This window comes from Enhydra lutris, unplaced genomic scaffold, assembly GCF_002288905.1.
Source record: "Enhydra lutris kenyoni isolate GAN:26980312 unplaced genomic scaffold, ASM228890v2 scaffoldscaffold22, whole genome shotgun sequence".
Lineage (NCBI taxonomy): Eukaryota > Metazoa > Chordata > Mammalia > Carnivora > Mustelidae > Enhydra > Enhydra lutris.
In genome coordinates this window covers 8,226,085-8,240,169 of record NW_019154106.1, presented here as the reverse complement: position 1 = coordinate 8,240,169, position 14,085 = coordinate 8,226,085, and the positions used below count along the sequence as shown (strand labels likewise).

The 14,085-nt window shown below is 57.1% G+C and overlaps 1 protein-coding gene across 1 annotated transcript; it reads left to right on the top strand.

Moving 5' to 3' along the window:
• The first annotated feature begins 1,902 nt into the window (after window positions 1-1,902).
• On the top strand, window positions 1,903-13,831 carry LOC111150119 (chromosome unknown C11orf84 homolog). The gene is given in 7 exon segments (XM_022507484.1): window positions 1,903-2,101; window positions 5,348-5,367; window positions 5,369-5,681; window positions 5,765-5,914; window positions 6,043-6,180; window positions 6,349-6,549; window positions 13,016-13,831. Coding segments are annotated over 7 exon segments (1,161 nt in total). The 5' UTR covers window positions 1,903-1,974; the 3' UTR covers window positions 13,228-13,831.
• The last annotated feature ends 254 nt before the right edge of the window (window positions 13,832-14,085 follow it).

Sequence of the window (14,085 nt, the reverse complement as noted above, 5' to 3'; positions counted from 1 at the left end):
GAGGGGTAATCTTAAACATTCTTGGTATTCCTAAAACTTCATAGTGATGTCCATTATAGAAAGCATCCCCATTCCAAAGATGTTAAAATGTAGAAAAAACGCTCATCTTAGATTTGATGAAATAGGATTCTTGGTGTATTACCTTGGGCAAGTAGTTTACCCCTTTAAGCCTCAACTTCCTGTTCTGGAAAATGGGAACAATACAGTCTACCACATAAGACTTGTGAGGACAAACTGCCTGGTATAATATTGGGTGTATCACTCAGAGTCCAAGGGGGTAAGAGGAACCACTCTAGGTATGTAAAACAAAGAATTTAATGCAGGGTGTTCATGACGCTGGTGACAAGGGTGATGGAAGGGCTGAGTAGTCCCAACAGGGGACAGAGAGGCAAACACAGGGCACTCCTCACCACTCCTAAACTGGAGGGACAAATGGAGGAGATGGAATTAACATAGCCTGGAAGTGAGGATCATCCCCCAGACATTGGGACCACAGAGGAGTTTTATCTACGGCTAGAGACCTGCCCAAGCCCGAGCAAACAAGAGAAAGAGAAGAAACACACTGGCTTTATCCTTCCTGCTATCTTCCAGTCTCCTGCCACTGGCTCTCATGGGCCAAACCCACACCTGATGGCCCCAGTCCTGGGAGCCTGAGGATCTGGACCCATGCAAGACAGTAGAGAGGAGAGCAGAAGTTCAAGGAAGGGATCCCTGCACAGCTTACCAGGTGATCAAGAGATAGAAATGACTGAAAACGGCTTGGTAATACCTTTATTTGTTAAAACCTTTAAACTACGGGGTACACTTGAAAGTAACAAAATTATTCACTTAAAGACCCACGGTAATGCAGATAAACTAGTTCCCATCTGCTCTCCAGCCCCCAACCCACTACATACGTTATTCTGAATTACTCCTGTGTCTGGTCTGATATGGTGGCATTTTAAGATGGATTTCCAGTGTCAGACATTTTCTCAACCGACATCTCAGGAGAGCTTCTGTAGCAGAGGGGGGATGCCCATTCTGTGTCACAGAAGTAAAAGCTCAACCTGAGTAGGATGGCGGCGAAGCAGTGTTATGGCAACTGGACTCCGGTCTTGGGGCTCTCAAGAATTTGTGTGCCCCTGGGGAGGTGCACAATCTCTAGACTCACGTTTTAATAAATGGAAATCAAAACCATCGGGGGTAGTTTGCGTGTGCCCACACTCCACTTGACTCTTCCATCTTCCGCATCCCCTTGTCCAGAAGCCTCCACAATGTCTTCCGAGAAAGGAAGAGGTCGTCTAAGAAAGCAGATAACGTGCCCAAGGTCACAGAGCTGGCAAAATTCAGAAGGAATTCCGTCTTCCCCCTTCCCACGCCAAGGCCCTTCTCGCTGCCCCGCCGGATCCTTTCCAGCCCGGGGCATCTTCTGGCGGCTGAAGGCTCGTTTGGGGAACGCAAAGGCGACCCCCAACAAAACCCCAGGGCACCTGGCAGCGCTCTCGACGCCCGCCAACGGGCCCGATCCGCAGCCCGAGGGACGACGCTGCCCAGCCCGCGGGGCCCGGGGTCCTCTCCGCCAGCCGGTAATGCCCGCCTCCGCGCCGCAGGCCGCCTGGAAGCCGGCGGCCCTCCCCGCCGCCCTGCGGGTCCCCGGGCGGCTAACGGAGCCGCGTGCCCGGGGCGGGGCCACGCGCGATTGGCCGCGCGGGGTCGGGGGCGGGCCCGCGGCGGGCCGTCCGGGAGGGCGCTGACAATGAGCCTCCATAAAAGGGAGCGGCGGGGGCCTGGGGCCCCGGATTGAGCCCTCCCCGCCCGGGGTCCCGACGCGCTCGGTCTCGGGGAGGCCCGGACGCGCCCGTCGCAGGCCGGGCGGTGAGCGGCGGGCGGCGGGGAGGGGGCGGCGCGGGGCGGGAGCCGGCCCCTGGCTGCGCGCCCGGCCTCCGGCGTCCGGTCACCGCGATATCCCCCGTGCACACACACACCGGCCGCACCATGGCCCTGAAGGCCGAGGGGGCCGCGCTCGACTGCTTCGAGGTGACGCTCAAATGCGAGGAAGGGGAGGACGAGGAGGAGGCCATGGTGGTGGCCGTAATTCCGCGGCCTGAGCCGATGCTCAGAGGTGAGGATGGAAGGGGACCCCACTTCCGCGTCACGGTCCGGGCCCGGGCGCCCCTTTCCCCTCCGCAGTCGGGGGGCTCCGGCGCCCCCTCCCCCTCCGGCCTGGGACCCGGGCGCCCCCTCCCCCTCCGGCCTGGGGCCCGGGCGCGCTCTCGCTCCGCCCCCTCCGGGGTTTGGAATCTGGGGCCTCCCCGAATTCCCTCTCTCCCGCCCCCGTCCGGGGTCTGGAGCCTTCGATCCACACCCCGCGCGCTCCGGATCTTCCGGTGCCCGAGCGCCCCCACTCCCGGGCCCCGCACCGGCGGCCGCGGTCTCCCGCCCCGCGGAGCCAGAGGCCCGCGCAGGGGCCAGGCTGTGTTTTAGGCCGAGGGGCTGCAAGGCCTTCAGGGCCGAGGCCGGGCGCGCAGCCTGGTGTCCGGAGAGATCCGAGGATGCCGCCCGCCAAGAGGAGGATTTTCAGGGCCCTCTACGCAGAAATCTTTCCTGTCCCCCAACTCCCCTTGCATCCCGGGCCTTCCACTTGCGTAAGCCACAGGTGTCAGATTCAAGCGCTTCAGGGGTGAATGGGATGGCACAGAGCACACTCAGTTTCGGAAGAGAAGCGCTTGCTAGGGGTACCCTCTGCCACGCAGGAAAGAGATTGGCCTTGGGAAGGGATTCGAGGAACAACCTGGGAGCCCTTGATTTCCCCTCCCCCTTTACCAATTTCTGTAGTCCGCAGGATCTTGCAGACCATTAGAAAACAAAGGGCCATCTTAGTCGGAAACTTAATACTCATGAAAATGCCCAAAAAATGTTCATGGAAATGCAAATATCGTTTTTATTCTCAAATACCTCTTCCCGTAGGGGGGATTGTTCACCAAAGAGGTTGAGAGCAAGGCCATTTATTTAACCTCAGCATCACACGCTGTCTCCCCCCACCGCCTCTCTCGTCCTTTTTTGGATTCTGGAGGGTTATAAAACAAGTCAGGGAAATAAAGGCAGCTACCCTTTATCGCAGAGCTTGCCATCCACCAGAGGTTCTTTCCCTACTTGTGCTAGTGTTTACTGAGGGCTGGAGGCCAAGCTGTCTCAGTTCATCCTCTCAACAACCCTGCAAGAGAGGCCCTGTTCCCCACTGTCAGGGATGAGGAAATAGAAGTCCAGAGAAGTTAATTCATTCAGTAGGTCTTTATTAGGCACCTACTGTAAGCCAGGCAGTTTAAGACTGGGCACGCTAATGACTATGAGCAGAGATGAAAGAAACACCCCTTCTGGAATATATAAATGAATGACCCAAGACAAACATAATTAAATGCGTAGGGTGTCAGGTGCCCATAAGTGGTTCAGAGAACACCAGAGCAAAGGAGGAGAAAAGAGAATGGGGGTGTTTTATTTGGAATATCAAGCGGTCGGGAAAGGCTTCCCTAATGTGAATCTTGAGCACAGACCCAAAGGACACGAGGGAATGAACCTTGCGGACAGTGGGAGGGAGGGAAAGCACTTTAGGCAGAGAGGATAGCAAGTACACATGTCTTAAAGCAGAAGCTTTTTGAAAGATTTGGGTTAAGAGGAGAAAGGACGAATTCAAAGTCTTTGGCCTGAGCACCGAGAAAGATGGGCCTCCCATGTGCAAAGACAGGAAGGCTAAGATGTAGGCCTGTGACACATTCAAGTGGTATGGCCAGATAGGCATCAGACACGTGCGTTTAGATGCCTTGAGTCTGGCCGGAGGTACAAATAAGGAAGTCATCAGCAGGCAGGCAATGGGAAGAGACTGTCAGAGCAGGGAGGTAGACAGAAGGGCTCTAAGACAGGAGATACAGAGCTCTCTCCGGCGACTACAGGTTGGAGGTGCAGTCAGTCAGTCCCTCATCAGAGATTTTCCGCGTGTCACCACCTGCCTGGCACTGTTCTAGAGTCTGGGGGTCGAGGTGTTGACAATCAAAAGTCATACAGCGGGAAGACACTGCGTAAGTGACACCCTGTTAGACCCGGTGGCGGTGTGGGCTAGGGACGACATGGGGGGGGTTGGGTGATGGGGTGCCCAACTTTGTGCATCGGGGCCGAGAAGGCCGTCTCGAGAGGATGGTTCTTCAGCTATGCCCTGAAAGAAGTGAGAGAGCCTTGAGAAGGGAGGAGAGGAGCCAGCATGCGTGACCCCAAGAGAGCCCCAGGGAAGTAAGAGATGAACCAACAGGAGGTGGTGCCTGGAAGCTGAGGGACAAAAGTCAAGCTGGAAGAAATGATGAGTCAAATGATGAAGTTTAAGAACTAACCGCCGGGTTTAGCATTGGTGACCTTGGCAAGAGCTGTCTTGGAGGAATGGTGGGAAAGAGAGCCCAATGGCAACCAAGAGGTCAAGGTTCCCAGTCACGCGGGAGATGGGTACAGCCCAACCTTGGACCTGGATCTTCTGAATCCTGGTCAGTTCTCAGACCCACTTCAAATGCCACCTCCCTATACAGTCCCTAGGCGTTAGGACAGCCCATATTTTATTTCATCCCATCTTCTCAGGTGAGAAAAAGGTGTGGCCATGAGAAATCGTAGAGACAGGCTGACGTGGGTCTCAGCCTGCCTTCTTTGTCGAGCTTGTGGTCCATGCGCACAAAGCAGATGCCAGGCAGACCCTTGGGCGCAAGATTACACTTGCGCATGCTCTGGGAGAAGGGAAAGGGGTTCTGATGGGGTGTGGTGGCCTGTTGAAGGGGCCTGGCCGAGTGGAGAAGCTGGCATGCCCCGTCATTCGAGGACAGAAGGCCCACCGTGCATCTCCTGCGTACCAGGCCCTATAGGAACAATAGATCAGATGGACCATTCTTGTTCTCAAGAAAGGACACAGTGCGGCCTGGATGTCAGATGTAGATCTAATCCCCCACCAGGGGTGGGAGGTCAGGAAGGCTTCCCAGGAGTAAAGGAAATTGTCGGACTCATCAGGGTGGTCTGGACAGATGTGTCAAGGCTGAAGACCTGCAAGAACGGCCTGTTGGAAAAGCCCGGGGACCTGTGGTCGGAGCCCAGACGGCGAGCAGAGAGGCAGGGAGATAGCGGGATGCCGAGGCACCCAGGGCAAGTTTTATAAGGTTATGGTCTTTAATAAGGTTAAGGTCAGTCTCATGGGCAGCAGGGGAAGGGAGAGAAAGACTTTGGGTGGGAATGTTCCTCCCCCCACCCCCCAGACTCCACCAAGTTTGGGGAACCATGTTGTAAGTCTTCTAGGCCACAGGTGCCTTTCCTGCTAACGCCTCCTGCACGTCTCCCTCTGCAGTGGCCCCGCAGGAGAAGACCCCCCCCGCCCAGGCCCAGCCTGCTGGAGGCAAGTGGCGAAGGCTGTGAGGAGCCCAAGCAGCAGGTGTCTTGGGAGCAGGAGTTCCTGGTGGGAAACAGCCCAGGAGGCAGTGGGCGGGCACTGTGCATGGTGTGTGGGGCGGAGATCCGGGCCCCCTCGGCGGACACGGCGCGCACACACATCCTGGAGCAGCACCCTCACACCCTGGACCTGAGCCTTTCGGAGAAAAGCAACATCCTGGAGGCCTGGAGTGAGGGAGTGGCCCTTTTGCAGGATGTCAGAGCCGAGCAGCCTTCTTCACCAACCTCGGGGAGTGGGAAGGGGGGGGGGGGGGGGGGGGGGGGGGAGTTGGCCCCACAGAACATTTGGAGCTTACTGGGCATGCCCCCTCTCCAGACTCAGGCCAGGATGTCGAAGCTGACCCGGACTCCGAGCCAGACCCTGCCAGGATGCCAGCAGAGATTGTCGTTCTCCTCGACTCTGAGGAAAACCCGTGTCTCCCGAAAAGGAGCCGGCCCAGGGGCCTCCGCCCCCTCGAGCTTCCTGGTCAGTCTTGGGGAAGCCCTTGAGGCTGAGCCGGGGAGAGGGAGCACGCACCTGCGTTCTCTGTGGAGAGAGGCTGCGGGGCTCAGGTGTGGACCCTTTAAAAGGTCTGGGGTCTTCTCGTTCTGCAGCTGCCCCTGTCTCAGAGCCAGGAAATAGGAAGCCCCGTGGTCAGAGATGGAAGGAGCCCCCTGGGGAAGAGCCAGTCAGAAAGAAAAGAGGCAGACCCATGACCAAAAACTTGGACCTGGACCCAGACCCCAACCCAGGTGAGAGGAGGGCCCTGTGCAGGTGTGGACATAGGCTCTGGCCACAGTGCTCCAAGAGGAAAAGCCAGGCAGGGGAGGGAGATGGTCTAGGCCTTTGGATTCTGGCTTCAGTGAGGATAGACCGCTCCACCTCCCGGACTCACAGTTCCTTCCTGTCTCTCCTTCCAGACCCCCCGTCCCCCGACTCACCCACAGAGACTTTCGCGGCCCCCGCTGAGGTCCGACACTTCACCGACGGCAGCTTCCCACCGGGCTTCGTCCTCCAGCTCTTCTCCCACACCCAGCTCAGGGCCTCAGACAGCAAGGACTCACCCAAAGAGGGGAGAGCTGCAGAAGGAGGCCTTCCCCAGCCAGAAAGCCCCTCTCCAGGTGAGCTCCTGAGAGGGGATGACAGGGGAGGGTCAGGCAGGCTGCGTCCTGGGGCTCGGGCCTCCTCGAGGCCGCTCTGTAGCAGGGCCCTGGGTGTCGAGGTGGTCAGCACTCGGGTCTCCTCAGGGACCGGGCCGAGGATGGGCAGACAGGAATGACGGGACTGGCCAGAAGGCTGAACTAGCTCCTGGAGAGTGTCCTGGAAGTGATCGTCAGGTTGGGCTAGGCCAGTGCTCCCCCAGGCCAGACACCCACACCCACACTTAAGGCTGCTCCCCCCCCGCCGGGGCCTGTGGTGCTCCGCTCACCCTGTTGGAGCAAGGGCCTGAACGGACGCATGGGGAACTCAACATGCACCTCCACGCAGAGAGCAGTCCAGTGACTTGTCTGATGATAGCAGTAAGCGCTTGTGTTTGTATCATGTGTAACCGATTTCCAGAAACTTCTATACATGGTTCATCAGGCCCTTAGGAAAGTCTGTTTTCTGCAGGGGAGATGGAAGTGGGAAGGCTGAGTCTCAGAGCTGGTTCCTCCTTCCCTTGGTCCTCGTATTCGTTTCCTGTGGCTGCTGTAACAACCTATTCGTGGTTTATGAGAACGTGCTTTATTCCTTTTCAGTTCCAGAGGTCAGGAACGGGCCTCACTAAGTTAAGATCCGGGTGTCGGCAGGGTCGTGTTCCTTTCTGGAGGCTCGGGGGGCAAAGACTTTATTTATTTGTTTGACAGAGACAGAGCAGAAGCAGGGGAAAGCATCAGGCAGAGGGAAAGGGAGAAGCAGGCTTCCCACTGAGCGGGGAGCCCAATGTGGGACTCAATCCCAGGACCCTGGGATCATGACCTGAGCCGAAGGCAGATGCTTAACTAACTGAGCCATCCAGGCGCCCGTCCTGCCAGCTTCTTAGAAGGTGTGTGCAGTCCTTGGCTTTCGGGCTCCTTCCGTCTTCAAAGCCCATGGCCGCCAGGAGAGTCCTGAGGTTTGGCCTGATCTTCTGCCTCCCTCTTCCCCACTGGGACTTGGAGTACGTGGAGCCCGCCCAGATCATCCAGAACCATCTATTCAGTTTAAAGTTGGCTGACTAATCAACATTAATTCCACGTGTAGCCTTAATTCTTCCTTGCCGTGTGACATACCACAGTCACAGATCCTGGGGATGAGGCCGTGGACATTTTTAGGCAAAAGTCACAGAGCGAAGCCGTGGCAGAATTCAGTTTAGACCAGAATGCTTTCTGGGAGGGCAGAGGCTGAGCTCTCCGGGGCAGGCATCTCAGGCTCGGGAAATGGCTCCTGAAGGAGTGACCGAGTGACCCACAGCACCTTGTCCGGGCCTGTCTGAAATGTGCATCTGGAGTTAGAGCCCAGGGAAAGATAGCGCGGGAGAAGACAGAGAGGGGGGGGCTCCCCAGAGCAGGGCTCTCAGAGAGGAGGTGGGCTTTTTGCATAAAGAGAAAAGCAGATGTGCCTCTCCCCCTGCCCTCCCCTCCCCACTCCCCAGCAGTGAGCTGTTAACAGTCCAGTTTGTATCCTCGAGACCTTCTGCAAAGCTCAGGGTGTGCGTGTTATGCGCACGCGCCCTTTTGCTTAATGTATTTTTTTTTTTAAGATTTTATTTATTTGACAGAGAGAGAGACAGCGAGGGAGGGAACGCCAGCAGGGGGAGTGGAAGAAGGAGAAGCAGGCTTCCCGCTGAGCAGGGAGCCTGGCTCAGGGCTCGATCCCAGGACCCCGGGATCACGACCCAAGCCGAAGGCAGACGCTCAATGACCGAGCCACCAGGCACCCCTCACTCAATTATATTTTACCAAACCAGGCTCCGCTTTTCCTCGTCTCGAGGCAGGCGTCAGGCATTCACGTAGGTCACGGTTTTAACTGTCTCAAGTTTCAGCTTGAGCCACATTCCAGTCCTGCCTCCCCGAGACTGTGCACTCTGCTGGGACTTGAGCGTTCCCGGAGCCTCCTCATTCTCTGCGGCGGAGCCCTGCTCTAAATGGCTCGCCGCTCCCACTGTTTAATGGGTCTTCTGATTTCATTCTCGAAAGGGAGCCTTCATTTTGAGTCCCGGGATACCCTGTGCCCAAATTCCACCTCCCTGGAGTGGTGAGTAGCTGAGAAGGGAGTCCCCAAGGTCACAGGTTCCTTTGGGGTGTGTGGGCGGAGTCTGAAGCCGTTGGGTTCCCCCATCTGATTGACATGAGAGGGTTTTTCTCGTGGGTGGCAGGATCTAGGGAACCCACAGCAGCTCAGCCCTGAGGCAAGCACTCTGGAAGATGACATGAGTGAGGACAGAGTGTCTTTGTCCCCAAGAGACTGACTGTTTCTTTGGGGGTACAGGTCAGAGGCAGGGACGCAGCCACCATAGTTCTGTGTAGAGCAAAGGCCCCAGAGCAGAGGTCACAGACTGTTTCAGGATTGCAGAGCTCGGAAAGATTTCTCGAAACCATGTGAGGCTTCAACCAGAATGTCTTCATGTTGAGTTGTTTTATGGATTGAAGTTCTTGGAAGATTTTGAGTAAAGATTCTGTCACTTTATTTATTTATTTTTTTTAAGATTTTATTTATTTGACAGAGATCACAAGCAGGCAGAGAGGCAGGCAGAGAAAGAGGAGGAAGCAGGCTCCCTGCTGAGCAGAGAGCCCGATGCGGGGCTCGATCCCAGGACCCTGAGATCATGACCTGAGCCGAAGGTAGCGGCTTAACCCACTGAGCCACCCAGGCGCCCCGAGATTCTGTCACTTTAAAAAAGCTTGAAAGTCAAGGATTTAGAATTTGGGAAAGGTCACTGTGGCGTGGTCAGCTGAGCTGATGGATAGGAATGTGAAGCAGAGAAGACTTTCTGGAACTTTCCACGGGCCTTGCAAGGTGAGGGTGGGGAGGCGTCCAAGCCAGGAGAGAAGGGTGAGGCTTGAGGACCCCACTCACAAATGGTGAGAAAAAGAGCCTCTTGGACTTGCTAGTGTCTGTGTAAGACCTAGAGAGCTGGCTCTTAGGATGCATCGACCAGGCTCGGTATGCTTCCAGGCTGGACCAAGGGCAAAGGTGTGCGTGTGCGTGCATGCCTTTGCTCATGAGTGTGAGCCTGTGTGAGCTTCACAAGGGACAGGGTCTTTGTTTTGTTGACTGTTGGATCCTCAGCACCCGGTATGGGGCCTGGCACAAAGAAAGCCCTCCGTAAAGATTTACTGAAAGAAGGGTGGATAGTGGCCGCCCTCGCTTGTCATGTGGCAGTGACATTTTCAGAGTTGCTGATCAGAAACAAGACTTAACAAGAGAAAAGCACCCAGGCCCATCCTCTGGAGATGGTTTGTGCTTGTACGCATACACGCACAAGTGTGGGAGACGGGGGACGGGGGACGGGAGCCGGAGAAGCAGAGGGGCTTGGGCCCCCAGCACGGAGGGGGGCCAGCCCTGGGTTTGGAGTGCTAAGGGGGCTCAGCTTGTCCCCGGACTGATAAGTCCTCCTGGCCTGCTCTTTCACGGCCGTGGGGCTCGGATCGTGCCTGCTTTCTGGAAGGGCCAACCCACATCAGGCCTCACTGTCCTGATGCTCCCCTCCCCACCACTCTCAGCTCTGCCCTCCATGCTACCAGAAAGAACCAGTATGTAATTCCGTTGCTTTGAGCAGTCCCCAAGTCCGTGAACTCTTCGCACGTGCTGAACTCTATTAACATCTTGTCATCCGTCTCCTTAAATCCCCACAATCATGTTACACAGTGTTAGGATTTCCATTTTGGAGAAGAGGACATAGCCTCGAAGAGATACGGCACCTGTCTCAGGGCCCCTCACCTAGTAAGTGGCAGCCTGTGTTTCCACCTGTACCTATCCCCCTCCAGCCTCCAAGCCTTCTCTCTGCTGCTGGGGCTAAGCTGCAGCTGGGGAAGCCTGGGGCCCCAATGCCTGGCTAGAGCCCATCCCCTCCCTGCTGGCCGCTCTGTCCCTCCTTCTCTCCTCTTTGTCCACGGTCCGTGTTTCCCTCTCCTCCAGATCTCACCCAGCAGCCTATGCAAAGCTGTGATTTCTCCCTTCTTGACCCCTCATCCCTCCCTAGCCACTGTCTCATTTGTTCCCAAACCTTTTCAGCGAGGCTGGGGAGCATTTTCCACACTAACTGGCCCGCCTCTCTCTGGGAGCCACTTCCGTCCTATTCCCATCCTCCCATCTCATGCTAAAATTGCTTTTTTTGGCAAGGTCACCATTGACTTGCCTAAAATGAAAATCCAGCGGTCACTTCTCAGTGCTTGCCTTTCCCCAATGTGACCGTAATCATGATACCGTCCCTCCCTCCTTCCCAGATCTGCTCTGATCTTGGGGCTCCCCAGACCACTGGCCAGATCCCCATCCAGCTTCACCGGATGTTCTGTTTCCCCAGCCTGTCCTTTCACACGCGGCTCCCCGAGTCAGATCTGACGGTTCTCTCTCCTCCTCTTTCTTGAGTGTAAGTAGCTTCACGTCAGGACATGTATCTGTTTCATTTCCTGTGATCTCCCCAGAGCCTGGCATGGGGTCCAGGTGCTGCTTACGTGTTCGGTGAGTGAGTGGTTAAGTGACGGACTGGATGCCTCAACCTTGGGGCAGGGCCTTCCTCACTCCCGGAGGGACCCAGTCCAAGTTCATGTGTTCCCAGCTCCCACCCAGATTCCCCTGGTGACATGCCTGTGGTTGTCCAGAAGATCTATGGAACTGCCTTATCCAAACTGAATCTCCCCCTCCACCTCCTGCCCCCAGCCTCTCTCGTCCTCCCCAGCCTCCTCTCCCCTTTTCCATTTAGCACTTTGCTCAGGCTAAACCCTCAGAATCATCCTCTTCCCGTTTCCATCAAGCCCTTGGCAAATTGTGTTAGCCCCACCTCCAAAATCGGTTCCGAATTCACCCTCCTCTGTCACCCCCCTCCGCTGTGGCCCCCCTGGTCCAAGCCATCTCTTGCCTGGTTCCTTAACGGCCTCCTCCCTGGCCTCCCAGCTTCTGGTCTTTGCCCACTCTGGTCTCCTCGCCTACGGTAGCCAGGGTCCCCGGTGCAAACTGAGTTAGATGCTGTCCCTGCTGTTCCTGTCACACTCCCGATAAAAAGCCAGAGTCCATGGCGACCAGGGATGCTCACCGCAGGATCCCGACTCTCCTAAGCCAGCCCGCCTGCTCTGCACAGGGACCGGCCTGCTGTTCCTACAACGGCAGGCAGGCGGCCCCCGGGGCGTTCGTGCTCACCCTTCCTTCTGGCTGGAATGCTGTTCCCTGGCCACCCGCATAGCGGACTCTCTCTGTACATCTTTGCTCACATACCCGCTCCACGAGGCCCTCCACGCTATCCTGTCCCCTTCCCTGGTGTGTCTTCTTGCTTCCCTTTCTTTCCGTCCGAACGGAACACATCGCATCTTGCGTTCATTGATTGTATCGGCTCCCGCTGCGGGATCAGAAGTTCCAGGAGGGCCGCGTGGTCTGCTCCCTGCGCTGCTGGACCCCCAGTGGTCAGAGCCGTGCCGGGCACAGGCTGGGCGCCCACTGACTTGCTGTTGAACTTGGGATCCAGCCTGTCCTCACGGAGCTTTGAGTTTGTCAGACATAGACCGACTTACCCAGATACAGAGCAGAATTTGGCGATGGCCGCTGGTACGGAGTTTGGAATGTCAGCAAACTGTACAGCAAAGCCGTGCCCAGTTTCCCAGCCGTCTGTTAGACCGCATCTCTGAAGACAGTGTAGGCCGAATGCCACAAGTGGATCCTTCTCGAAACAGACATCCCGACAGTTGCAGTCGCCGTGTTCGGTTTTGCTTTTCAATGTGAAGTACTTCAGCACGTGCCCGTGTGGCGGGGGACATTTTGTGTGGCTGCTTGAAAGCCATGGGGAGTCTGCTCTCTCCTCTAAGGCCCAGTTTTGCCTTTTCAGAGCAGCTGCTCCGCACTGCTGAGGCGGATGTCTGATCCCCGCGGCGTGGGTCCTGATGGGAGGGAAGAGCCCAGGGAAGCTCTCAGAGCAGAACTGGGATGCTAACCCAGGGCAGGCCATGCGGGGCTCTCGCCTTAGCCTCCGGATCTGTCCGTGAGCCCCATGGCGGGCACAGCTGCATCTTACTCGGGTGGGGGGTTCCCCACACCCACCCCCTGTGCCCACACAGGGCAGAGGCCTTCAGGCTAGGGCGCCCAGGAAGTTTTAGATGAAGCAGAGTGAGCTGAAGGGAGGAGCCAAGGCGAGTAGACACACTGAGCATCCCTGCACCAAAGTACGTGGGGAAGGAAGCCCGTGGGCTGTGTCTGACTTAGCCTGAGAGCCCATGACCTCATCTTCTGGTTGGTCATGGTCCTCAGATGAACCAGGAGTGCGGCTTCCTGCCTTGGGCCCCCCTCATACCAGGCCCCGGACTGTGGAAGTGAAAGCCTGGGAGTGGAGGTGCGGTTTGCAGAGGACTTTGGGGGGCATCCTTGCAGTGGGGGTCCGGAGGGCCCTGACTTCTGCTCTCTGCTCCCATCCCTGCCCAGCTCCCCCTCCGGGGCTCCGCGGCACACTGGATCTGCAGGTTATCCGCGTACGGATGGAGGAGCCCCCGGCAGTCAGCCTCCTGCAAGACTGGTCCAAGCACCCCCAAGGCGCCAAGAGTGTGGGAGCAGGTGACACCCCAAACTGGCCGGCGGTTCTGTCAGACTCCAGCACCACTGTGGGGGGCCAGCCAGAGGCAGGGGGTGGTGTGTAGGCTCTCGCTTTCCCGGGGAGGGAGGGAGGGAGGAGGCAGGGTCCCCCTTTGGCTTATCACTCAGAGCTGCCCCGGCTCGGCCACCTGATGGAGAGAGTTAAACCAGGTGCCAAGGCAGGATGGAGGAGAGGACGGGCGGGGGGGGAGGGGGGCAGCATTTACTGCTACTTGGGGGCAATGGAAGGTGTCTACCCCTGGCAAGGCGCAAGGCTAGGCCCTGAGATGGGCAAGGCCGGCCTCAGGGCTGTCGTGCGGTACGGCATTGGGCCTGTGGAGAACACCTACCCCCACCCTTTCGCTCACCCTGACCTCTCTGTCCCCCCTCCTTTCCCCCTCTTAACCCCCCACCATTCTCCCTTGGCACAGTGCCTTACACAAGAGGTGGTCACGATGGGGTTTGAACTGAGTCCCACTACCTCGGGGGACGCCTCTCCTCCCCCACCTGTTCAGGCTCCTAAACCAGGAGGCCTCCATTACCTCTTCCCGCTCCATCCCTGCAGGAGGCCCGAGCAGCCCACCTGGGGGTTTTGTTCACTCACTCCCTCCTTTTCACCTATTTTCCTGTTGTATATATCTCCTTTGTTGACAATAAATTATTTTTTTTTATTAAGAGCGTTCCGTCTGGGCCATCATTGGGGGAAGGGATTTGCTAACAGGATATCTAGTCTCCTGGAGCCACCTTGAGGGGTGGGAGGGCAGACCAGGGCCAGGCGGCAGGGCACCATTGGCTGGAGGACCTGGGCCCAGTCGGTACCGGTCACAGGGCGACACCTCAGCCCTTCCCCATGGCCTTGAAATGGGGTCACAAACACCTCTTTAACATTTTGGACCTTCTGACTCCCTTGGTACGTCTCTGTG